Here is a 25105-nt window from a genome sequence, read left to right as displayed (position 1 = left end):
GGCACATAGAAAGTGCTCAGTAAGTGTGAGCCTCTGTAATGCTAATTATTGCTGTCGCCATTATTATCATATTATTACTATTGGGGGAGGCAGGGATTAGGGCCCCATCCGTTGGAGTGCCCTGTGTAGAGCCAGCAGGGGGAGGGGTCCAGGGTGCATGAGACAAGCTGCTCTGGGCACAGCAGGATGGCCCTGTCCATTCTCTCTCGCCTCTCCCACGTTCTCCTCCAGCCCAGGTCATTCTGGTCCTTTACATTTTAAACTGTGGCCCCAGGTGCCACTCCTTGCCAATACGCCACCTCCTCCCTGATCCTTGTTTAGCCACACAGAGGGTGGGTTGATGGTAAGCTAATGAAGGCAAGTTTCCATGACTTTTATTTGCATGGGAAGGGCCCTGGCAGTACTATATTTATAGCTGTGACTTTTTTTTTTAAATTATAAAAGACTTCTATCATTGCATAAACTTAAGCCCCACCTGGACCCTCCCTTGGTTTTAGGAAGGGAATTCCTCATTCAGACTTTCAAGTTCCCATCTGCTGAAATTCAGCCCCTTTCTTTACCTGGGTCTGGTCAGAGAGACTTACTCGGGTAGCATTTTCACCCGTGTGAGTCTGTTTTCCTTTGTTATTGGTGCACAGTATTTTGTGTCCCCTTTTGCAGCCATAACCTCTACACATCATCATTTGGGGCTGGTAATGTCATGAATAAATGAATGAATGAATGTAGTCTTGTACTGTTGTAGTCTCAAGGAAAATGGCTCCGTCCTGGGGTGAAGCAAAGCCCTTGGCAGACAGGAGAAGCTGGAAGGCCTTTTGAATCTACGTGGAACAAGAAGCCTCTGAGATCCCACGGTGGTTGGCAGATTAGAAACAGGATGACAAGTCTAGTTGGGAAATGTTTTAAATTTGGAGACTTAACCAGGATGAAACTGATGAATGGTCACAGGTCAGGGAGAAAGGAGCCCTAATGTACCTGAATTCTTTATTAAGAGCTTGTGTTCTTACATTTAGACTTTATTAATACTGCTGTGCTCACCCATTTTATTAAAGATTTGGGTTTTTATTGAAAAACAAGTGAAATTGACCAGAGGGGAAGCCTGCTTGTTTCAGTGTTTGGCAGGAACTCCCAGTGTCTCTCTGGCTTTCTGGATTACACATACATATATTATAACATATTATATATATATATATATATGATTTATTTATTTATTTACAGCCTCACCAGGTCTTTGCTGCTATGCGTGGCCCATCTCCAGTTGCAGAGTGTGGGGGCTACTCTCGGTTGTAGTGCGTTATCTTCTCACTGCTGTGATTTCCCTTGTTGCGGAGCATGGGCTCTGGGCATGTGGCCTTCAGTAGTTGCAGCTCGTGGGCTCTAGAATACATGCTCAGCAGTTGTGGTGAACGGACTCAGTTTTCCTGAGGCATGTGGGATCTTCCAGGACCACGGCTGGAACCCATGTTCACAGCACTGGCAGGCGATTCTTTACTGCTAAGCCACCAGGGAAGCCCCTTCTGGACTATATTTGAGGGGACTTTTTCAGGTGGTGCTCAGAACTCCCAATTTATCCCACACAAGACACTTCATACTCTCCAGGGTTGTTTTACATACCCCAGCTTTATCTCTTCTGTGACTGTGAGCTCTCTTTCTATATGAGAGAGGGAAAGAATGAGCGATTGGTTCTGTTTCTTTGGAGAACCCTAAGACAGTAGGCCTGAATATAAGTTGTTTTCTTGCTTGGAAAACCATTCTTAATGTGAATGACTTTCCATGACGCATGTGGTTGGACAGGTACAAGAGATCTGGGAGACCTCAGCAGGTTTTGGTGTCTCTCCCTCAACTTCTGAGCAGGCTTGGGGTTAACCCCGCAGTCACAAATAAGCAATAGGAATGAAGATCTGACTCCTCCTCTGCTCCCAGCCCCCTCCATGTAGTTAGCTACACCTAAAACTATGTGTGTTTATGACAGCAAAAGACTGGACAGAAACAGCTTAAATGTTCCTCCATGCGACGGAGTGTTATACAGCAGTACAAAGGAGCAGGAGGTATTTTCTGCACTGGTGTGGGACAGCGCTAAGATAAACACCAAAACAAAAAGCAGTGAGTCCAACACTGTGTTTCCATTCGGGTGGGTGAAAAGAATATATGCATATTTGCTGACAGGTTCACAACCCCTCGTCCACAATTTCAAAATTCAAAAAACTCAGAAAATCAAGGGTTTTTTCCTTCAGTCCAGTTCAGTCGCTCAGTCCAGTCGCTCAGTCGTGTCTGACTCTTTGCGACCCCATGAATTGCAGCACCAGGCCTCCCTTTCCATCACCAACTCCCTGAGTTCACTCAAACTCACGTCCATCGAGTCGGTGATGCCATCCAGCCATCTCATCCTCTGTCGGCCCCTTCTCCTCCTGCCCCCAATCCCTCCCAGCACCAGAGTCTTTTCCAATGAGTCAACTCTTTGCATGAGGTGGCTGAAGTTCTGGAGTTTCAGCTTTAGCATCATTCCTTCCAAAGAACACCCAGGACTGATCTCCTTTAGAATGGACTGGTTGGATCTCCTTGCAGTCCAAGGGACTCCCAAGAGTTCTCCAACACCATAGTTCAAAAACATCAGTTCTTCGGCGCTCAGCCCTCTTCACAGTCCAACTCTCAGATCCATACATGACTACTGGAAAAACCATAGCCTTGACTAGACGGATCTTTGTTGACAAAGTAATGTCTCTGCTTTTCAATATGCTAGGTAGGTTGGTCATAAATTTTCTTCCAAGGAGTAAGCGTCTTTTAATTTCATGGCTGCAATTTTTCCTTCAGTTTGTGGCAAATTTATTGGTAGCAAAACCAGAGCTGAAAGGATGTGAGCTGTTTGTAGCTGTTATTTATCCCAGTTAATACCTCAGACCTAAGGTAACCCATCATCATGCTTGCCTGTGACTGAGGGATTCCTTGGACGTGAAACTTACAGTATTAAAACTGGGACAAAGGATCATCTTATACAGAGCCTAGATGGACCCTCGAATGGAGGGAAAGTGTCACAAAATACATGGTACATGTACCTCATTACTTGCCTAAAATCCTAGAAGTTCTGCATCTTGAAACGCGTTTGTCCCCACATGTTTTGGATGAAAGACTGTGGACCTGGATGTTCATGAAAGTGAAAGTGTTTCATTCAGTGGTATCGGACTCTTTGCCACTCCCCAGACTGCAGCCCACCAGGCTCCTCTGTTCATGGACTCCAGACAAGAATATTGGAGTGGGTAGCCATGCCCTTCTCCAGGGGATCTTCCTGACCCAAGGATCAAACCTGGGTCTCCTGCATTGCAGGCAGATTCTTTACTACCTGAGCCACCAGGGAAGTCCAGGATGTTCATAGACTATCCCTGGAAGGAGATAGAAACAACCAGCCGCAACCTCTGGAAAGGAAATGGATGGCTTGAGGGCAGGGTTAGGAGGGAATTTTCACTATCATTTTGTATCTTTGGACTCTACTAACTGCTCAGAAAATAAATATAGGAATGCATGGGAAAACAAAACTCTCTACTTTTGACTAAACTACAGATATAATTTTTTAAAATGTTGAGAAGATAAATTACTATGCTGCTGTTATTCTTTACCATCTGAACCACCAGGGAAGTTCAGGATGTTATTGATGCGCTCAGAGAAATATTTGTCTTCCTGATTCTGCTGATTCCAGTGTATCCTGTTCTCACAGCTGTTTGTCTGTTGAGTCCTGATTTGAGAATCAAGAGACTTGATTGTCATTTTCTTAGCTGAGTGCTAAGAAGGTCTCTCCTGGAGCAGCAGGTGGACCCTTGCTCTAGCTTCAGGAGCACGCTCTACAGCCCCAGGCGATTTTTTTTTTTTTATTCCTGGTTGGTAGTTGTTATTATTATTTTGAAAGAAGAACAATCGTGCAAAGCAAGTAGAAACAGGCTGGGTCAGCTGAAAATACCCACGTGCTCCCGCCTTGGGTCTCCCGGTGATATAATTAGCTGGTTTTATCCAGCGGTGAGTGGGCGGCTTGCTCCCCTGGCAGCCGGCAAGGCCAGAGGATGATGCAACAAAAGGCAAGCCCGGGCAAGGCCGAGCCGGGGCTGTGCCGGCCAAAGATGCTGATGCGATACACTGGGGTGGGGGTGGGGCGGGAATAACCGGAGTGGTTCGGGGCTGCAGGCGTCTCGGGGACCAGACTGCCTGGGGGGCAAAGCTGGCCTGCTCACTAAGCCTTGCGCTCTCACCCACCTGCCCCTTCAGCCTTTCCCTCCACCTCCACTTAGTGACAGACACTATTCCCAGTTCTCTGATTCTCAACTGAGATGAAGTTCTGCTGAGAACTTCTAGAGGTAAGAAAGGGGCCCTTGTGCACGGATAGGCTAAATCAGGGTTCCTAAAGCTGTGAGGCTGGAGGGCTGGGAGGTTTCAGTTACTGGGGAGGTTTTTCAAACCCCTGTATCCTTGTGTAGCTGGTTGACCCTCACACAATTTTAATTCAGTAGGTTCAGAAAGGGGGCCAGAAATTGGAAATAAGTTTTTAAAAGAATATTTACTTTTTTATTTTTGGCTGCAAGGAAGTCTTAGTTTCCGCATGTTGGATCTTTGTTGCAGTACAGGCTTAGGTTAAGTGGGATCTTAGTTCCTTACCAGAGATCGGAACCTTAAGCGCCAGCTTTTGAAGGTTGATTCTTAACCACTGGACCACCAGGGAAGTCCTGGAAATAGGTTCTTAATTGTGTTTAATTATTATTTTAAATAGAGTTAGCTATTAATATATTATGAGGAATAGCCTATTTTGCATTCAGGGTTGTACACAGCACAACTCAGGGGGCGCTGTCCACACAGACTCAGATGGTGCTAATGGTGCCCATGGAGGTAGGTGACACAGCAAACCTGCCTCTCTCCCCAGAGGCAGCCACTTTCATCATTTCTTTTGTCTTCTTCCAGAGAGATTCAGTGTACTTGTAGGATGTGAACATTTTTCAAAAGGGGGTTCCCTTTCCTCCCATTCCTTATGTTGAGAATCCCTGAGCTGGAGGGCAGATGGTCTGAAAGATGGAGTTCGGGTATCTGCAAAGTGATAAAGGAGGAGCTGGCCTTCCCTTAAGTCTCACCACAGCAGGCCCCCTCTCCCCTACCAGGTCCAGGCTGGGTCCCTGTCAAGGACTATCTGCAGGGACTTCCCTGGTGGTCCGGTAGTTAAGAATTTGCCTCCCAATGCAGGGGATGCTGGTTCGATCCCTGCTTGGGGAGCCGAGATCCCACATGCCAAGCCCGTGCACCTCAGTTAGGGAAGGCTTTGTGCAGCAGCATAGTTCCCATGAGCCGCAACCAAGACCTAATGCAGCCAAATAAATAAATATATATATTTTAAACTACCTGTATTTCAGACAGTAAACGGCTTTTTCTCAGTAATACTCCTAGGTCCCCTGGAGATTTTCAGATGGATTTGCTGAGTAGGGAATATTCCTGCATTTCAATCCAGTGATTTCTCAGCAGACTTTGATGTTGTCTAGTCAAAACAAAACAAACCAAACTTGTGTACCAGAAGGGGGAAATTGGGTCCTGGTGTGTGACTTTATACAAGTCACACAGTCTCTTTGTGTCTTGGTTTCTTCCTCTGGGAAATGAGGAGCATCATGTCTGCCGCCCCCCCCCCCCACTTTTTTTTTTCAACCTCTCACAAAGGTTGTAAGATCATGGATATGAAAGTACCCATTTTCGAACTTCCCTGAAGGTCCAGTGGTTGAGATGCTGCGCTTCCAATGCAGAGGCATTGAAATGGCAGGCATTTGATTCCTGGTTGGGGAACTGAGATCCCATGTGCCTCGTGGCAAGGCCAAGTTAAAAAATAAAAAATTTTAAACAGTACACGTTTTATAGATGAAGATTTGAGGTCCAAGCTCATGCAGCTCAGAGGTGTTCCTGTTCTCCTTGTGGTCAGGTCCAGAAACTCAGCAGGAAAAAACTCTCTTGCTGGAAGGGAGTGGGAAGAGGAAGGGCTTCTGACCCTCCTTGCTCCTCTGCTGTGGCAGAGACGGCTGGCAGGTCATCATAGATCTGTGCTCCCAGCCGGGGACTACACAGACCCTTAATCTAAGTGGGACCACATGACAAGTTCTTACCAGTGCACTGTGGGTAGGAAATGATCCGTGTTACTTCTGAACCAGGTGTGAAGAAAGGCATATACCTTCTTCGTGTTCTTCCTTCTTCCTCCAGCTGAAAGCAGAGATCCTGATGCCCTTGGGCATGGTGGAGCTGCAGGATCGAAAGGGCCTGAGTCCCTGAATCATTGTCACACCTGGAGGTCAGCTACTTGCCAACCAGAACAACTCAACCGTATCCATTATGTGAGTGAGACATAAACTATTGGGTTGTCATTAGAATTTGAGAGTTCGTTTATTACAATGGCTAGTGTCACCCTGGGCTTCCCTGGTAGCTCAGCTGGTAAAGAATCTGCCTGCAATACAGGAGACCCCAGTTCGATTCCTGGGTCAGGAAGATCCCCTGGAGAAGGGCATGGCAATCCACTCTAGTATTTTGCCTGGAGAGTCCCATGGACAGAGGAGCCTGGCAAGGTGCAGTCCATGGGGTTGCAGAATTGGACATGATGGAGCAACTAAGCACAGCACAGCACAGTGTCATCCTAACCCAGACTCCCACTTTTCTTCCTCAGTCCTTCACTGAGCCACTTGCTTGTACCCAAAAGGAAACTTTGGTAATCATCCCTCAGAGCAGGTGCAGGGTTGTTAAAAACCACTGAGGGTGGGGAGAGGGAGGCATCATCTCCCCTTAGCTCTGAACTTGGGGTCACCAGCATATGGGGATTGGGTTTGCAGCTGTCACATTCCACAGAGGCCCTGGTAGCATTTTGACTATGTGTGACACTCAGCGCCATCCTAGAGGAGCAAAGATAAGGACAGACAGCTGATAGGAGGGGGGAGCAGAGAGGGAGGGCCCACAACCAGAGCCCTGCGTCTGTCTGGAATCTCTGACTGTGTCATCTCAGCCAAGCCAGCATCTCTTGGGCCCTCCATTTCCCCATCTGTAACATGAATCTAAAGCACATATCCTGGATGGAAAGAGGGGAAGGTGGAGATGGTAGGGGTCAGATAGTGGATCTCTCTATGCAGTCGGAGGACCCAAACCCAAGATCCTCAGAACTTTGATGTGTGCTGGGGCTTTTTCTTGGGAGGGGCTTAAAAATAATTTGTTAGGAAAGAAAACATGAAAGAATGCCTGATTCCTCCATTTGGGGGGATCATTCAGAAAGCTATACTGGGCTAAAGGATCTGGAAGAGGGATGTTCTGATGGCTTTGCACGCTACCTCCGAGGATTGAACTCAGTGTCTACGGGTAGTTCCTCTTGCCACCAAATGTTTATTGACAGGTGTCCAATATCTGAAATTCCACCATTAGCGCTTCATTCCTTTGGATTCCTTTTTTATTCTTCCACAAAAATGCAAGCAGTGATAATCCCAAACATGTGTTCACTGCTTTAGACTTTTTCCAGGAATCTTGAAAGATACAGACAGGTCCAAACGCCGAACGCAGGTGCTTCATTAATCGTTTTATCTCCTGACAGGAAGATTGTGGGGGAAATTCTGCTCCTGGGTGTATATCCAAGAATAACTTGCACATGTGGCCCAAAGACATGGATGGGAATAATTACGGCAGCCCTATGCATAATAACACAAAATTGGAAATTACCAAAGTGCCCGTTGACAGAAGATGGGGATCACTGGACGTGAAATAACAGTGAAAATGATCGAGCCCTGTTTTAATAACATATTGCTGCATAACAGGCCATGTTAAAACATAGTGGCAACCACAATCATTGATTTGCTCACAATTCTACCATTTAGGCAGGGGCTCATTGGGGATGTTTTGTCTCTACTCCATGTGACTTCAACTGGGGAGGATTAACTGAGGGTGAACAATCAGGGTTTTAATTAATTAATATTCATTTTGGCTGTACTGGGTGTTTGTTACTGTGTGGGTTTCTCTGTAGTTGCAACGATCAGAGGCTCTTCTTCGTTGCGGTGTGCGGGCTTCTCACGGCAGTGGATTCTCTTGTTGCAGAACATGAGCTCCAGGGCTTGCTGGCTTCAGTGGTTGCGACACATCGGCTCAGTAGCTGTAGCTCCCGGGCCCTGGAGCACAGGTGTACAAGCTTAGTTGCTCTGTGTTATGCGGGATCTTCCTGGATCAGGGATTGAACCCATGTCCCTGGAATTGGCAGGCAGATTCTTTACCACTGAGCTACCAGGGAAGTCCCAAGATCAACTTTAAAGATGGTCCACTCATGTGGTTGGCCTGTTGATGCTGGCTGTCAGCTAGGAGATCAGCTGGAGCTATTGTGTGTGAGGAAGTAGCCTTCTTATATTGCATGTGGCCTCCAGGTGACTTCTCTCAGCCTGGTGGTCTCAAAATAATCAGACTTCTCCGGTGGCGTCTCAATGTCCCCAAGAATGCAAAAGCAGAAGTCGCTGGATCTTCTTGAGGCTTAGGCCTAGAATAGGCACAGAATAACCCATTCTATTGGTTGAAAGAGTGATAAAGTCGGATTCAACTGCAAAAGAGTGTGAATAACCAGAGCTATACTTTGTGTGCCACAGACTTGCACAACCACAACCACCCATAGCCATATGGATAAATCGTAGGTAAGTTATGCTGCAGGAACAAATAAGCTTTGCATTTCAGTGATTTCTTGTAACAGTGGATTATTTCTTCCTCCCATACATATCTTAAAAATATATATTATTTGGCTGCATTGGACCTTAGTTGCTGCACGTGGGGTCTTCACTGCGTCACGTGGGCTCTTGTTGAGGCGCACGCACTCCCTAGTGGTGGTGCACAGGCTTAGTTGTTCCCTGGCGTGTGGGATCTTAGTTCCCTGACCAGGGATCAGCCCACATCCTTTGCATGGCAAGGTGGATTCTTAATCACCAGACCACCAGGGAAGTCCAGTCACATACACATCTTACACAAGCCGGTGGAGTGCTTGGCCCCACACAGCCAGCCAGTTAGGAACTTAGGCTGATAGAGGATCTACCATACTGAGATGGCACCATCTGGGACATCTCACTTTTGCCACAGCCACGGAGGACAGAAGGGCTGGAGAATTTCACTTGACCTCAGCTCTAAAGATACAAATGTCACTTAGGTTCACATCTCATTGGCTAGAACTAATCACATTATCCTGCCTAAATTACAATTTTTCCATAGAAAAATGGAAGAGCATTACTATTCCAGTCACATGTAATAAAACTACTGAAAACAAAGGACACTTCAACATAAAATTCACGATAGTGTTTACTTTGGGGTGGGCGGAGGGGTCAGCATAGAAGAAGTCACAGGAAGGTATTAATAGCAATGATTTGTAATATTCTAATCCATGGGTTGAGCCGTGAGTATTGATTATACTATTTTTAATGAATAAATGAGTAAATAGATGAATGAAATAAAAGAGAGGGCTCAGAAGCAGCGGCATTGAAGCATAACCTCAGAGTGCAGGGCAAAAATAGCTCTTCCATAAATATTCACTGAGCTGTGGTTGAGGCTGCTAGGCCTTGAGGGTACAAAGATGAATAAAATATAGGCTCATCCCCGCTAGATTCCCAGCTCAGAGGATGCAGTAGGCACATGAACCAGACAACCAGCAAAGCAGAGTGGAGTGGACTGCTTACCAGGAACTTTGGGAGCCAGAGAAAGTCTTACCCCAAGGGGTCATGTAGGTTGGGTCATGAAGGATCAATAGGAGTTCGATAGGTGGAGAAAGAAGTGGAGGTGGGGCATATTGTTCAGGGACACTCATTCTGGGAAGAGTGAACAATATGTACAAAGGCACAGATAGCCCTTCATTCCTCAGGTGGCCTGTGTTCACAGCATTTCCTCACCACCTTTTAGTCCCTAAATGATCTGATCAACTCATTCATACTGTTCTGTGCCACCCAGAACCCTCTGCAGGACCTGCACATTCAATATCCCCACTGATTCCTATGTGCCAGGCACTATGCTAAGCAATTTACTTCTATGGTTTTATTTAATGAAGAGCAGAACTTAATGCCAAAGAAATGAATTTCTAATGGTGAAATTTCAGACTTAGATAAGATGAAATCTTTAGCTTAGGGAAGCTGGAAGTATTTGTGTGGCATGAATTCTGTCGCAAATTCCTCTACCTCACCTTATGTTCAGTCCTGATCTTTGTACTGGCTGGGTAAAGCCCCTGGAAGGTCAGGAGGTGGGGTGGGAGGAGCTCCCAATCTTATTCAAAAAAAAAAAAAAGAAAAGCAAGTGGGACTTCTGCTCAATAATATAATAATGTCTCTGTTCTGCCTCTTCTCTGGGGTCTCACTTCTTGGGAGTCTGTGTGGAGGTGAATTCCTCTGAAAGCTCTCTGCCCCTGTTAGGGACTCCCCAGGCCTTTTCTGAGAAATAGTGACATTGTTCCTAGCACTTCCCCTCCCTTCCTGGGTAGCTCCTGTGGCCACCATTGAGTTTTCCTCACATCCTCCTTCTTTGGGCTAGGGCTTTTCTAACTTTCCTTTCCATCATCACTTCCCTCCTGGATGGGGCTAATCTGGGTCCTCTTGTTCCTCAGGCTCAATCTCTTTACATCCCTAAGCCACCTGCTTCCTTGGGAGCAGGCCTGATCATCGGGCTGCAGGCCCGACTAGCATTCAGGCCTTCGGGAACACGTCCTAACATGTTGAGCCCTGGCATAGAAGAAGATGGTGGCTATTTTGTCCTTGGGACTGCCTGCTTTTAGACAAGAGTGGGGTTTTAGACAAAAGGAGACCCCCAAAGACCCCGGAGAGACCTTGGTCTGCATTTCTCTGAACAGAATATGTGATTTGCCTCAGACCCCTTGGGACTGGTCTGGGATCTGTTGTGTACCTGCATGCCTGTGTGTGTGTGTGTGTGTGTATTTTGGGACTTGGATCTTGAGTGTGGCTTTTATCAACCTGCTTCTTTGCCTCTTTAGGGCAGAAAGCCCTCTCTTAAGAGCAAACCTGGCTACACATTCAAGTGAATGCTTGGAAACTTTTTTTTTTTTAAGTGCTGAACAGTACTAGACAACAGTAGGTGCTTAATATATATTTGCTGAGTTCTGTTGTGGTGGTGGTGGTGGTGAGTTAAAAATTATAAAAAAAAAATCACTTCCCCAAAAAACAACAAAAAGAATTATTTCATTGTGAAGCTCAGGACCATAAAACTAATTCAATACAAGCTGTCGTTAAATTTTTTTTCCCAAAAGTAAACAGATAGACAATGTCAAGTCTATTTACAATGTCTGAAAGCCAAGGGGATTCGAGACAGTAGGAGGATGTGCCCGTCCTGTCCTGGACATTTGACAACCCAGCCTTTAGGTGATGTGGGCACGGGTGTGTTGGAAGAAGGGACGGTGGAGCTGGGAGAGGAGAGGGCTGGTCCTGGGGTCTTGCCCTGTTTGAGGTTCTTCCAAAGTCCACCTACAATTCTGGCTTGATTCCAATATCAGGCAGGCAAGGGGGTCTGGTAAAGGGTCCTCCCACCCCTCCCTGGGCTCCTGTTCCAGCAGTAGAGGAGAAGCAAGCCTGTCCTCCCTGAGGTCAGCTGCTTTGGGGGAAGAAGACTGGGCATGTCTGGGCAGAGATTTCCAGACGCCGAACAGCCCTAGAGGTCAGTAATTGTAGCTGCTTCCAGCCTGCATTCTATGTTTTAGTAGATTTCTGTTCAGATTAACACTCTGTTCTCTGCAATTTTTTTACAAGCAGAAATCAAAAATATTTCAGATGAAGGAAGGAAGCAAAGGTGGGGTACAAGTGGGGATGGGGAGCAGCAGGGCACCTCACTAGCTTTTGCATCTGTTGGAAGCTCTGGTTGGCCTTTCTAGAATTGCTTTCATCGGTGTCACCTCAGAGTATTGCCTGGAAATGACAGGTGCTGGGCATATCTTGTATTCTAAAGCCGCTGAAACAGGGCAATAAGCAGAGAGCTCTGGATGAGAAGCAAAAGGTCTGTGTTCTAACCATCACCATTGATTTGCTGTATCCCCTGAGTCAGGCCTCCAAGCTCTGAGCCTCCCTTTCCAGCAGTGTATGTGGTGGGTGGGGATTACCCAGGAGATAACTCACCCACCCAATCCTTCTCCCCTTCCCAGCCCGCAAATCCACAGCAATCAGATTGAGCTTTCCTCTGCTAAGGTGAGACGGGAGGTGGATATAGGCGGTGAGGAGGAGGGGGTGGGAAGCTTAGCTCAGTGTCCCGTTTTCCCTGGAGACCAAGCTAGCCCTTTCTTAGCAGTGTCCCCAGTTCCGTCCTTCCCTGGAGCATTTGACAAATAACTTCTCACCCCTTTAGTTCTGTGAGCTTCGGTCGGTTTCCTCTTCTGTGAAATACGGGGAATTGAATCCTCTTCTGTGAAATAAAGCGAATTGAATCCGTTCTGGCCCCCAAGAATGCTTTGTTGGGGTCTCTGGGTGCCTCAGGTGATGGGGAGAGGTGGTGTAGTGAGGGACCCATGGTGGTACAGTGGGGCTTTTCTGGTAATTGCAAAGTGAAGTGTTGTTTTAAAAACAAAATTATTTAAGGATCTTTTTTTCCTTTATTAATGTCACTGCTCGTGGTTTATTCAGGTGTTCGGGGTAAATCCTTGCCCAGAGTCAGTCGGTGGTGGGTCAGAGAGGGGGGGCTAGTCCGTCTGGTCCCAATAGCGCCGCCGTCACGTTGGTGGGAGGTCCAACTCGCCCTCCCCACCCCAACCACCCCGCACTGGGGGAAAAAAAAAAAACAGAATTGGGACTCAGTTCGTGCGGAAATATGTCAAGTGCACAAACCCAGGCGCGGAGAGTGGGAAGGAGGGAAGCGCCCCCCTGCAGCCTGTGAGGTTGGCAGCGGAGTCATCGGGGAGCCGTCGGAGCAGAAGCGCCGCTGTGGGCGGAGCGGCCGGTCCCGCCTCCAGCCTCTTTATAAGCCCGGCGCCCGGCACCCGGCGGCGCCAGCTGAGGTGTGAGCAGCGGCTGGAGACCGTGGTTGGGAGACCCGGCGCTGCGCGCAGATTCACGGAGACGTCCCGAGACCCCCAGAAGAGGTGAGGGAGCCGGGGCGGGCCAGAGCGGATCCCGAGCTGAGGCTCCCGAGCCGAGCCGAGCGAGTCCGCGTGTTTGTCCGTGCCCCTGGGGGGTGTGTATCCGCGGGGGCGCGTGTGTCCTGTGTTCACAGGTGAATGGCGCGCGGGGCCCTGCGCGCGGGTCTCGGTTTGGAGTACACCAAGGGCTGTGAGTGCGCGTGTGGGGACAGGGCCCGGGATGCGTCGGAGGCTCCGGGCGCGGAGAAGGCGCCCAAGTACTAGGGATCTCCCCTCTGCGATCCCTCCCCTGGAAACTCCGCCGGGGCGAGGGAAGGCGTGGACCCGGCCGAGGGTGCGCCCGGGACTCCAGGCTCGGCACGCTCGCTGCGTGGGGACAAAGCCCGGTCCGCGCAGGACTCCGGGAGGGGCGGGGAAAGCCAAGCCGAACAGGTTCATCTGGGATCCATTCCCGGGCGGTTCTCAGATCCGATCGGTGTCGTCCTGGCCCAGAACCGAGGTCGGAGTCCCCGGTGCTGCTGAGGTCAGCTCCGGCTGTGTCCTGGGCCCCTGGGAACGTGTCGGGACACGTTCCTTAAGAGTAAGCTGGGAGGTGACTCACGGTGACAAGAAGACCCCGGGGAACGAGCCGGGTGACATCAGAACTCCGCCAGGGCTGGGAGACTGTGGCTCCGCCAGAAGTCCCTTCTCTCCCTCTCCACGGTCTCTGTGCCCCCACGCCGCCACCATCAATCAGCACAGTGACCTATTTGGCTGGCACAGAGTGTTCTCAGGGAAACCGGGACACCGGGAGGTCCAAGACCGGGTGTCCGGTCCCTGCCCCGAGGCGCGCCCTCTGGGACCCGGAGCCGCGGCCGGGCGCTGGGTGGGCTTGCGCCAGCCTGTCAGTTAGGGAAGCCCCGAAGCCAGACCTACCTCTCTCCCAGCGCTGCCGTGAGAACCCCGGCCCAGCCTGCCCTTGGGTCGGCCGGACGGACTCGGGGACGGGAGCCGAGCTCTGCTCTGCGGCGCGGTGGGGGCACCCAGCCCAGGACGGGGGCGGTGGGGGAAGGGAAGGAAAGGTCCTGTGTTTGAGGGATGGGGCTTCGAGGGGCGTCGCTGCTCCGGGCCTCCGGTCACCTGCTTTCAGGGACTCCAAGCCAGTCCGGAATTCCCTCTCCAAGGACAACAGGGCTAGCAGAGCAGGGCGATTCGCCCTTCGGACGCCACCGCCCAGCGCGGACTGTAGTGCGTCCGCCTTGTCCGCCTGGTCTGGGGCCCTCGGAGGACACTTGCGCTTTCCCCGTAGGGACAAGAATCCTAGAACTGGGTTTGGTGCTTTAGGGCGCCCGGGCAGCTCCCTCCCTCCCTCCTTCCTCTTCCTCCACGTTGCGTTTCGGGGAGGACTTAAGAGCGATTTTGTTTTCGTTGCTCCCGTCTATTTTTATTTTTCAGGGATCTGACTCATCCCTTGCGTTGGGCGTGGAGATAAGGTGGAGGGACCAGATCTCGGCGCGCTTGTTGCGTGCGTGCTGTGTGTGTGTGTGTGTGTGTGTGTGTATGTACGCGCGTGCGCGCGTGTGTTTCACAAGAGGCGGCGCGAGAGCGCGCTGTTTCCCAATAGTGGCGGGCGTTTCGGAAGCCTGACTGGCTCAGCGTGACGTGTTCGCGGCCCCCGATCCCCCTCCCACTCCCCCTCCCCACCCCAGGGTGACGTGCAGCGGGAGTGGAAGCGAAGTTTTGGCGGGCGGGTAGCGCTTTGCAGGAAACTGACTCATCACAGCTCGCTGCCGGCCTCCCAAGCTCTGCCCACGCAGCTCCCCCTCCGCGCGTGATTTCCTGGAGACCGGCGCCCTCTTCTGGCCACATCGCTAATAGCTAACCCGCCTTCCCGCGGAATGAGTCTTCACCAGCCTTTGCTTCCCAATGTAATCTGCTCTGGTACTGATGCTGAGTCTTTGCCCACTCCTCTCTTAAAAGTAGTGCCCCCATTGGATCTGCAGTGTTTACTGAGTGCTTACTGATTATTTGGGAATGAAAATATGGTTGAAGTCCAAGGCATGATAAAACCCTAGCAGGGTTCCTCCTCTTGCCAATGAAGCCCTGAGATTTGTAGTGTCTATTCAAGCCATTCTGTGTGTCCCTTCTTGGCTGGCACCCCAAGCATGCCCATCTGGAGAACTGTCAAGCCCTTGAATTTAATCATCTGGGGAAGAAGGGGCCTGTCAAATCTACATTTTGAAAAAGCTCCTCAAGTGGTGAGGAGCTCCTCTCTGGTGAGGAAATCTCAGAATTAGAGAGGGAGTAGGGTTCAACACCAGCACGCAGAACACAGGGCATTCGGGGCTGGGTTCAAATCCTGACTGTGCCACTGGTGAGCTGTGTGACCTTGGGAAACTTACTTAATTTCTCTGAGCCTTGGTTACCTCTTCCGTAAAAGAGCTGATATAGCCGTTTCTTCCGAAAATTAATATCCATAAACTTTTTTACAACAGCTCTTGGCTCATAAAATGTGTAGATAAGTCTCAATCCTTACCCCTGAAGAGAGTGAGCAAAGGTTATTTATGGGCTTTGTCCACTGTGCTATGTAACCCCTCTGTCTATGTGGCAGCTTGAGTAGACGCTATTGATCTTTTTAACCATGTGGGTTCAGGGCAAGTCTTAAAACTCCTGCCCTTTAAACTTGGTCAGAGGTCATCTAGTGCCCTCCCCTCCCCTGTGTGCTGAGACTTGGAGCTGTGGGCTTCACTCACTGTGAGAGGTGGAGTGGGGACACGTAGGTATGGTGTGGGTCCAGAGCTGCTTGCTCCAGGAGGACCCTCAGCAGGGCTTTCACCTTCAGAGCCTGCAAATCAGGACTTGTCCCCAGGAAAACCCGGTCCCTGTTAAAGTCATGCAGGTGCTCAGACCTGGAGTCAAGCCAGAGCCGGGCAGGGAGGTGCCAGCACCCCCTCATGGGCAAGCTCACCTTCAGTGTTCCCTCTCCTTTAGTTTTCTCTCTCCCACTTTAGTGGGAGGAGAGGAACCAGGTAGACCGGTACCTTTAATTTTCTTTGCCTGCAAAACGGGTTCCTTGGATGCAGGCAGAATGGGGCAGGGGCTTCCAGGTTGTCTAGACTTCAGGTCACCTGATGTACCTGGCAGGATGTGGCTCAGCCTGGGAGAAATCATTGCTCTGCCCTGCCCTGCCTGGCTCCTCCTTACCCGCAGGCTGCCTGCCTGATGACATCCTTGGGAAAGGCCCTCAGCCCACAACACCTGTCAGCTGCTGTCTGAAGGAGGCGGTGGCCCAGGTGGAGTGATGGGGAGGAGTCAGCCACAACTAAAGGCAGAGAGAAATAATATTCTCCAAACACTTTCTCTGTACTTGGTACGGCTCAGAGGGCGTTATCTATAACCGCTTAGCGAATTCTCACATCTGGCCTCTGAGACAGTCGCTGTTGTTATCTCCTTCTAGAAATGACACCAGAAATAGATGTCCCTTTCATCACAGGCGACTGGAATGTAAAAGTAGGAACTCAGGAGGTACCTGGAGTTACAGGCAAGTTTGGCCTTGGAGTACAAAGTGAAGCAGGGCAAACGGAGTTTTGCAAAGGGAACGCACTAGTCACAGCAAACACCCTCGTCCAACATACACAAGAGACAACTCTACACATGGAAATCTCCATCTTATACAGGAGGAAAACAGAACCCAGAGAAGTTAAGCCACTTGTCGAAGGTTGCCCAGCAGAGCCTGGATTCCAACCCAAGTGGCCTGGTTCCAAAGCCCTCACCTTGAACCACCAAGATACAGCCGTTCAACTCTGCTCCATCTGCCTTGCCTGGCGGGGCCCGCCAATCATTTCCTTGCGCCTGCGTCTACAGTCCTGCTCTTTAGACATGTATGCAGTCCCATTTTACAGATGAGGAAACTGAGGCCGGGGGACTTGAAGTGACTCTTTGAAAGTTGAGGTAGGAAGTGGCAGAGCGAGGACTAGAACCCAGGTGCTTTTAACCCCCAAATCCAGAGTAGTTTTAAGTCACTGAGCAGGATTACTCCACATGAGCATCTAGACGGAGGGATTTGAGAGGAGGCGTCCATTTTCTTGGGAACTGACCTCCCCGGCCAGGCCTGGAGTTAGGAAACTGCTGGACTCTGACAATTCACACATACCTGGGGGCATTCACACCCATGAGGGACACCTCAGTGGGAAAAACAAATTGATTTTAGCTGATAACACCCGGTGGCAAACAGGACCCTGATCCCTGCTATTGCAATAAACTTGCCTTTGTTGACATAAACTTGCCCTCAGCTGCCCACTCCCTGGGGGAGTCAGGCTGACTGACTCTGCCCCTCACACCCTTTCTGTGGGTGGAGGTTGGGAGAGCCTGTGGGAGGAACCCAAGAGCCCCTCTCACTTCACTTTCTAGTAAGGAGACTGCGCCTGAGGTTACGCAGCGGCATGGCCCGGAGAGGGAGCATCCGACTTCCTGAGTGTCTCACGTGCCCCGGGTCTTCCTTGTGTTCCAGCCACAGGTGCCATGTCTGAGCCGTCCAGGGACGCGCATCAGATCCCCCGCGGCAGCAAGGCCTGCCGCTGCCTCTTTGGTCCAGTGGACAGCGAGCAGCTGCGCCAGGACTGCGACGCCCTCATGGCCAGCTGCGTGCAGGAGGCCCGAGAGCGATGGAACTTCGACTTTGTCACCGAGACGCCCCTGGAGGGGGACTTTGCCTGGGAGCGCGTGAGGGGCCTCGGCCTGCCCAAGCTCTACCTGCCCGTGGGGCCCCGAGACGACGTGGGAGGGGGCAAGCGGCCGAGCCCCTCATCCGCCCTGCTGCAGGGCACGTCTCAGGAGGACCACTTGGACCTGTCGCTGTCCTGCACCCTCGTGACTCGCTCCCCTGAGCGGCCCGAGGGGACCCCTGGTGGGCCTGGCCCCTCCCAGGGCCGGAAACGGCGCCAGACCAGCATGACAGGTGAGGACAGGAGCAGAGGGGGTGGCAAGGGACTAGGACTCCCAGAACTCACTGTGCCAGGGCTGACCTGTCTGGCCCAGCTTACTCATCGCTCTGAGGGGTGGGAAACAGGCCCAGAGAGGGGAAGTGGCTTGCCTGAGGTCACACAGCAAGTCTACTACCAAGACCAATTAGCTGACATTTATTTGGAACATTGACTATGTGCCAGGACCTTTCATAAGTGTCTAGATTTCTTTTAGTCCTTATAGTGATCTAATATCATAGGACATTCTTGGCATCCTTTTATAGGCAAAGGAACAGGACTCTGAGAGGTAGAATGATTTGCCTTAGGTCCCACACTGAATTTGCCATGGAGAGTAAATGAATGATAATTTCCTGGCTGCCTTATCCAAACCTAACTCGCCTTCCCCTTCATACATACACACCTTCACCTGGACTTCCCAGCCTATTTTTCTCTTTTTGGCACTTTTTAAACTATCAACAGCTACTTCCGTATTTTGATATAGTCCATCTTCCCAAATAGGATCCTATCTCCACAAGAAAGAAATCTGTATCTCTCTTGTTCATAATTGAGTCCTCAGCACCTTGGATGGTGTGTGACACATAGTAGGTGCTTGAGGGAAATGGAATAAGTGAGGCTGGCATTTGAACACTATGCCAGGCCTTCAGCCAACGTCTTTTTATTTTTTACTTTACAAATGTATTACTGTTATTATTTTGGCTGTACAGCTTGTGGGATCTTAATTCCCTGAGCAAGGACAGAACCCAGGCCACCTCTGTTGAGCGCAAGGAGTCTTAGCCACTGGACCACCAGGGAAGTCCCCACCAAGGTCTTTCCGGAAACATTTCATTTAATCCTCCGAGCATCGTACCAGTGTTATCCTCATTTTATAGGTGAGGAAATGGAAGCTTGGAGCAGTGCAGCCAAGAATCCCACAGCACATTTGCAGCTGGGTCAAAACTAACAATAATGATAATAATAATAACTAACCTTTATATGGCTCAGACATCATGCACAACACTCTCTGATATATCAGGCTCTGCAAAGAAGCAGATGCCCAGTACCGCTGGCCACATATCGCTGCTGAGTGTTTGCCATGAGGAACTAAATTTTTCTTTTAGTCTAATGCTAGTTAATTTAAACAGCCGCCTAGGGTTAGCGACTACTGCATTTGGGCAGCTTGGCTTAAAGCAGGCCCATGCATGTAAAGTCTGTTATTGATCACCTCTGTGAAGCGTGGGGGGATATTCTGTATGTATGTAGCCCTCCAGGAGAGAGGCTAGAAGTTTCCAGAGTTCTTCCCTATACTTGGCAGTGTGTCTCTCTGGCCCTGGGGAGGGGTCCCTGGCCCCTCTGCAGTTTGCACTGCGAGGGTGACTCTGCTGGGCCCTCTTCCTTCTGACCTGGCTGACGTCTGTTCTCTCCCCCCAGATTTCTACCACTCCAAACGCAGGCTGATCTGCTCCAAGAGGAAGCCCTAACCCCGCTGCTGGAAGCACGTCCTCGTGGAAACAGGGGCCCACTGCAGGCCCCTTCTCTACTTTTGCCTTGGTCCTTCAGTTTGTGCGTCTTAATTATTATTTGTGTTTTAATTTAAACGCCTCCTCTTGTACATACCCTGCTTGCTGCCACCCTCCCCACACCCCCAGCCTCTGGCATTAGAATTATTTAAAAAAGAAAAAAATTAGCAGAAAAAATAGGCTTATTAGATTGCTAGGTATTTTTATTATATGAACCGTTATTTAAACCCTCTTCATTCTTTGCTCGGAGAAGGCAATGGCACCCTACTCCAGTACTCTTGCCTGGAAAATCCCATGGGCGGAGCAGCCTGGTAGGCTGCAGTCCATGGGGTCGCTAAGAGCTGGACACGACTGAGCAACTTCACTTTCACTTTTCACTTTCATGCATTGGAGAAGGAAATGGCAACCCACTCCAGTGTTCTTGCCTGGAGAATCCCACAGACGGGGGAGCCTGGTGGGCTGCCGTCTATGGGGTCACACAGAGTCGGACACGACTGAAGTGACTTAGCAGCAGCAGCAGCATTCTTTGCTTTCCTCGTCCTCGCTCCTCTGAGGCTGACGTGACCCCCATCCTCTGGGTGGCACTGTCTGGAGGGGCCTGGCTCCCTCCCCCCTGCCATCTGATGGGTGTTACGAAGTCTTGAAGTCTCGCCCCCTCTTTCCTGCATTCTCAGACCTGAATTCCTTACAATCTGAGAAGTAAATAGATAGCACTTTGAAGGGGGCCCAACAGAGTTGGAGGCATCATCAAAACTTTGGGTTCCCCTTGCCCCTCTAAGGTTGGGCAGGGTGACCCTGAAGTGGGCACAGCCTGGAAATGGGGCTGCGGGATTGGACACCCTTCTGGCCCTTGATTCCCACCTCTGTCCTGTGAAGGCATGGGGAAGGTAGGGGCCCGTAGCAAACCACCCCTGCCTCCCACCCCCCCACCCCCATCCTCAGGGGAGCCAGTCTCAGTGTTTGGCTTCCCTGTCCCCTGCATTTTTCCAGGAGCCCCAGAGGCCCCTGTTTCCCAGCCAGGCTCTCAGTCCCTCTCTGCTCCTCTCCCTTCCTCCATGCCCTTTCCCTTTAGTATCTTCTCAGCCCTGGGTGGCAGCTCTGAGGGGGTGCCCTAACCCCCAACTCAGTGGACTGGTGGGGGAAGGGACATGCTAGACGTAGGGTTCCCCAGTTCTACCTCAAGCAGCGACTGCCTCCTCCTCTTAGCTCTTGGGGTGGGGGGTCCTGGGTGGTCAGGCAGGCCTCCTTGAATGGGGATCTCTCTGTGTTAGGGGTAGGTGGGTGAGGAGCAGATTTTTCCAGGAGGGACAGTGTGACACCAGCCCCTGGAACTCGTCCAAGGACTTTTTCCATTGGCCCCACCCCTTCCCCCATTTCATTGCACTTTGAATAACAGCTGAAGGAGTCAGATGGCGGGAGCAGAGGCTGTGGATAGGATATGCTAAGTGGGCAAATATGGGTCTGGGAGCTGTGAGTCATTGTCTTTCCTGGCGCTGAACCACTTGGTGGGCCTGAGCCCAGACGCCTTCCAGCTCCTGTAGCATCCTGGCCTGGACTGTTTTCTCCTGGCTCCCATAGGTCCTGTTTCTTCTGTCTCCACCTAGACTGGAAGCCCCTCAAGGGCAGGGAGTAAGTCCTGTACTGCTCTGTGCGCTTCAAAGCCCCGCCCACAGTGCTGAGTATACAGCAGGTGCTCAATAAATACTCCTGATGACTTTACTCATAATATTAGTGTTGTGGTTGGTATACCTTACTATTTATAAGAACAAGTAGGTGGAGGTTTTTTAAATTAAATACTCACTTAATAAAAAAGCAAAACAGTTTAGCAAAAGGAAAGACCAAGACCACAAAACAAAAAGCAGACAATAACAAAACAATAAGTCATCACACCTCTACAGATTGCCACTGTCAGTATTGTGGGTTCTTGTGTGTGTTTTTTTAAAAAGTAAAGAATACATTGTGACTCATCAGAAAAAAATGCAAATTAAAATCACAAATGAAATACCAATACACATCTACCAGAATGACTAACATGAAAAAGACTGACAATGTCAAGTGTTGGTGAGGATACAGAGCAACTGGAACTCATACCTCCTGGTGGAAGCATGAACTATTTCATCTCCTTTGGAATAACTCTTTGGCAATATCTTCTAAAGATGCCTCCCCTCAAGCCTAGGGGAGGAATGATGTCTAGAAATTCCATTCTTAGGTTTGTTCTCAAGAGAAATAAACACACAGTTGTGCCTAAAGATATTTTTATAGCAGCGTTATTCATAACAGCCTATGAAACAACCTAAATGTCCAGAACATAAGAACAAATACATAAACTGTGGTATCTATATAGTGGAATCCTATATGACATTAAAAAGAACAAAGTACTCTTACATGAATCTTCTGATTATCTATTTATATTTATCAACCCTAAGACTGACTGACTGAAGCCTTAGTAGCTTAAAACAGTAATCATTTCTTTGCTCTGGATCCTGCAGTTTGGCCAAGAACTGCTTTTCAAATACTGAATAATCTTCTGTTCTGTGGACCATGGCTTTGCTCCAGAACCCTCAGGGTCTGAGATGAGGCTCTGCCCTTGGGGCTTTGGGAGACTTTACACAGTTTGCTTATCTCCCGTGGATATTTCCAGTATTATGGGATATGCTGGGTCACATCCCAAGTGTTTTCCCCATAGTGAGGACCTACTGCAGAGCCTCTTTAGCTCTGGACTCCACTTAATAAATAAGTCATCCAATACATGAGCTGGAGCGGTATTCAGTATACTGCCTCCAATGTCCCTATTGGCCACTAGAACTATGCCTCTTTTTAGTGGTAGGATGTCCACAGTATAATAATCTGTCCTTTAACCACATGGGGTGCGTAGACAGTGTATTAAAAAGCAGAGACATCACTTGGCTGACAAAGGTCAGTCTAGTCAAAGCTATGGTTTTTCCAGTAGTCATGCACAGATGTGAGAGTTGGACCATAAAGAAGGCTGAGTTCCAAAGAATTGATGCTTTTGAATTGTGTTGGAGAAGACTTGAGAGTTCCTTGGACAGCAAAGAGATCAAACCAGTCAATCCTAAAGGAAATCAACCCTGTATATTCATTTTAAGGACTGATGCTGAAGCTGAAGCTCCAATCCTTTGGCCACCTAATGCGAAGAACTGACTCACCGGAAAAGACCCTGATGCTTTTGAAGGAGGCAGGAGGAGAAGAGGGTGACAGAGGATGAGATGGTTGGATGGCATCACCAACTCAATGGACATGAGTTTGAGCAAGCTCTAGAAGATAGTGAAGGACAGGGAAGCTGGTGTGCTGCAGTCCATGGGGTCGCAAGGACTCGGAGATGACTGAGTGACTGAACAATAACATAGGGGGAATGTCCCGGCATGCCTCAACTCAGTTGGCCATTTAAATCTTAACTAATATAAGTTCCTGAATTTTTGTGGGAAATGTGGTCATGACTTTTGATCTACTTTCCTGATATGGATTGGAAAGAATGCATTGGCCATGTTATTAGCTTCTTACAATCAGAGCTCTGGAGACTATTCTAGTAGACATGCCATACTTTATGATATAATGGCTGCAACTAGGGCTGTCGTGACGGTTATCAGTCATCATGCTTTGTTTGTTTTTTTGTAGGAGCAGGTGAGGGCAGATTGGGAAACACTGTGTCCTTTAAGTTTCTGAGGGTAGGATTAACCTTTGCAATTCTACCAGGGACGTGGTACTGCTTCTGATTTACCATCTTGACCAGTGGGATAACTGAAGAGACTTCTACTGAGTCCTTTCCCTAATGGCTTTTATTTCACCGGTTAGGGAAACAATCTGAGCGTTCTGCTACTTGCTGAGTACATCCATTCCGATTTGCATTCAGGGGCTGGGAAGTAGCCACAGACTCGTTTGGACCCATTGGACGCCAAGAGGGAACAGCACCGCATGACTTATGGGAGCTTAGTTCCCCAGCCAGAAATCGAACCTGGGCCCTGGGCTGTGAGAGTGCAGAGCCCTAACCACCGGACCACCAGGGAATTCCCTGGGAAGTTTAATCGAGTCAAGAGAGAGGGCTCAATAAACACTGTCTTTGGCTGCCTTGTACTCCTCCTCTCCCCCAGTGCCAGTCCCACACCCCTGAGATCTCCTCCCATATGTTCACCCTGTTCCTGCCAAAACATATCGGTCAGACCCGTAGCATTCGGGCAAGTTGTCTCCTCCAGTAGCAGAAATTCTACCTTTTCTACTCCGGCAATGCTGAGACCTGACCCAGTTACTGGTCTAAGAGACGAGGCTGGCAAACCCTACCTCCAGGGACCAGCTGCCCATTTTTGTAGAGTTTTACTTCAATATTGACTCACCCATTTGCTTGCTGTCTATGGCTGCTGTTATACTTTAAGTAGCACAAAAGCAGACGTGAGTAGTTGCGACAGGCACCATGTGGCCCACAAACCTAAAATATTTCCTCTCTTGCCCTTAAAGCATTTGCTGACTCTCGTCTACAGGCAGAGAGGGGAGGTGGGGTGAATCTTAAAAGTGATGGGTGTGTGTTCTCCTCTAGCAGGGGACGGGCATTCTGCAGGCCTGGAAGGCTCAGGGAAGTAGGGAGTGTAAGATTCACCCATCTAAACACCTCCGTTCCAGGACTCAGAGCCCCACTCTCTCTTTGCTGGCTGCAGCCACGCATGATCTCTCCTGTAGCTCTACCACCTTTATACCAAACTCTGGGGCTGATTATCAAAGCTATGGTTATTAGCTATGATTATTAGTCAAAGCTATGGTTTTTCCAGTGGTCATGTATGGATCTGAGAGTTGGACTATAAAGAAAGCTGAGTGCTGAAGATTTGATGCTTTTGAACTGTGGTGTTGGAGAAGACTCTTGAGAGTCCCTTGGACTGCAAGGAGATCCAACCAGTCCATTCTAAAGGAGATCAGTCCTGGGTGTTCTTTGGAAGGACTGATGCTGATGCTGAAACTCCAATACTTTAGCCACCTGATGGGAAGAACTGACTCATTGGAAAAGACACTGATGCTGGGAAAGATTCAAGGCAGGAGAAGGGGATGACAGAGGATGAGGTGGTTGGATGGCATCACCGACTCAACGGACATGAGTTTGGGTGAACTCCGGGAGTTGGTGATGGACAGGGAGGCCTGGCAGGCTTGCAGTCCATGGGGGTCACAATAAGTCGGACTCAACTGAGCAAATGAACTGAACTGAACTGAACTGAACTGAGGCTGATTATCAGCACAGTCTGCCCTTGGGCCACAAGAGATGAGGACCATTTCAAATGCTTTGATTGTGGGGCGTGTGGGGGGTCTCTTTGTCTCCCATGGTCTGCCCTGAGTTGAGCCTGTGATTCTCTTTCTTCAAGACTTCTAGGGAAGTTAACAGAGGTCAGCCAGTGCCCAGTCCTCATATTATCATCTGTGTGTGCTTAGGTGCTCAGTCGTGTCCGACTCTTTGCGACCCCACGGACTGCAGCCTGCCAGGCTCCTCTGTCCATGGAATTCTTCAGGCAAGAATACTGGAGAGGGTTGCCATGCCTTCCTCCAGGGGATCTTCCCAACCCAGGGATTGCACCCAGTTCTCCCGCTTTACA

The 25105-nt window shown here is 49.6% G+C and overlaps 2 protein-coding genes across 2 annotated transcripts; one reads left to right on the top strand and one right to left on the bottom strand.

Annotated features, from left to right (window-relative positions):
* Positions 1-12591: 12591 nt before the first annotated feature.
* Positions 12592-14422, bottom strand: LOC128056952 (uncharacterized). Its single transcript, XM_052649782.1, has 2 exons — positions 13976-14422; positions 12592-13813 (listed from the first exon to the last, which is right to left on the bottom strand). Exon 2 carries the CDS (start codon positions 13496-13498, stop codon positions 12776-12778), a length of 723 nt encoding a protein of 240 aa, XP_052505742.1. The 5' UTR covers positions 13499-13813; positions 13976-14422; the 3' UTR covers positions 12592-12775.
* Positions 12913-21243, top strand: CDKN1A (cyclin dependent kinase inhibitor 1A). The gene is made up of 3 exons (XM_052649783.1): positions 12913-13063; positions 17550-17996; positions 19429-21243. Exons 2-3 carry the CDS (start codon positions 17561-17563, stop codon positions 19476-19478), a joined length of 486 nt encoding a protein of 161 aa, XP_052505743.1. The 5' UTR covers positions 12913-13063; positions 17550-17560; the 3' UTR covers positions 19479-21243.
* The last annotated feature ends 3862 nt before the right edge of the window (positions 21244-25105 follow it).

This window comes from Budorcas taxicolor, chromosome 11 (genome assembly GCF_023091745.1).
Source record: "Budorcas taxicolor isolate Tak-1 chromosome 11, Takin1.1, whole genome shotgun sequence".
Taxonomy (NCBI): Eukaryota; Metazoa; Chordata; class Mammalia; order Artiodactyla; family Bovidae; genus Budorcas; species Budorcas taxicolor.
The sequence above is the reverse complement of the archived record's forward strand: the minus strand, read 5'-3'. Positions and strand labels throughout refer to the sequence as shown.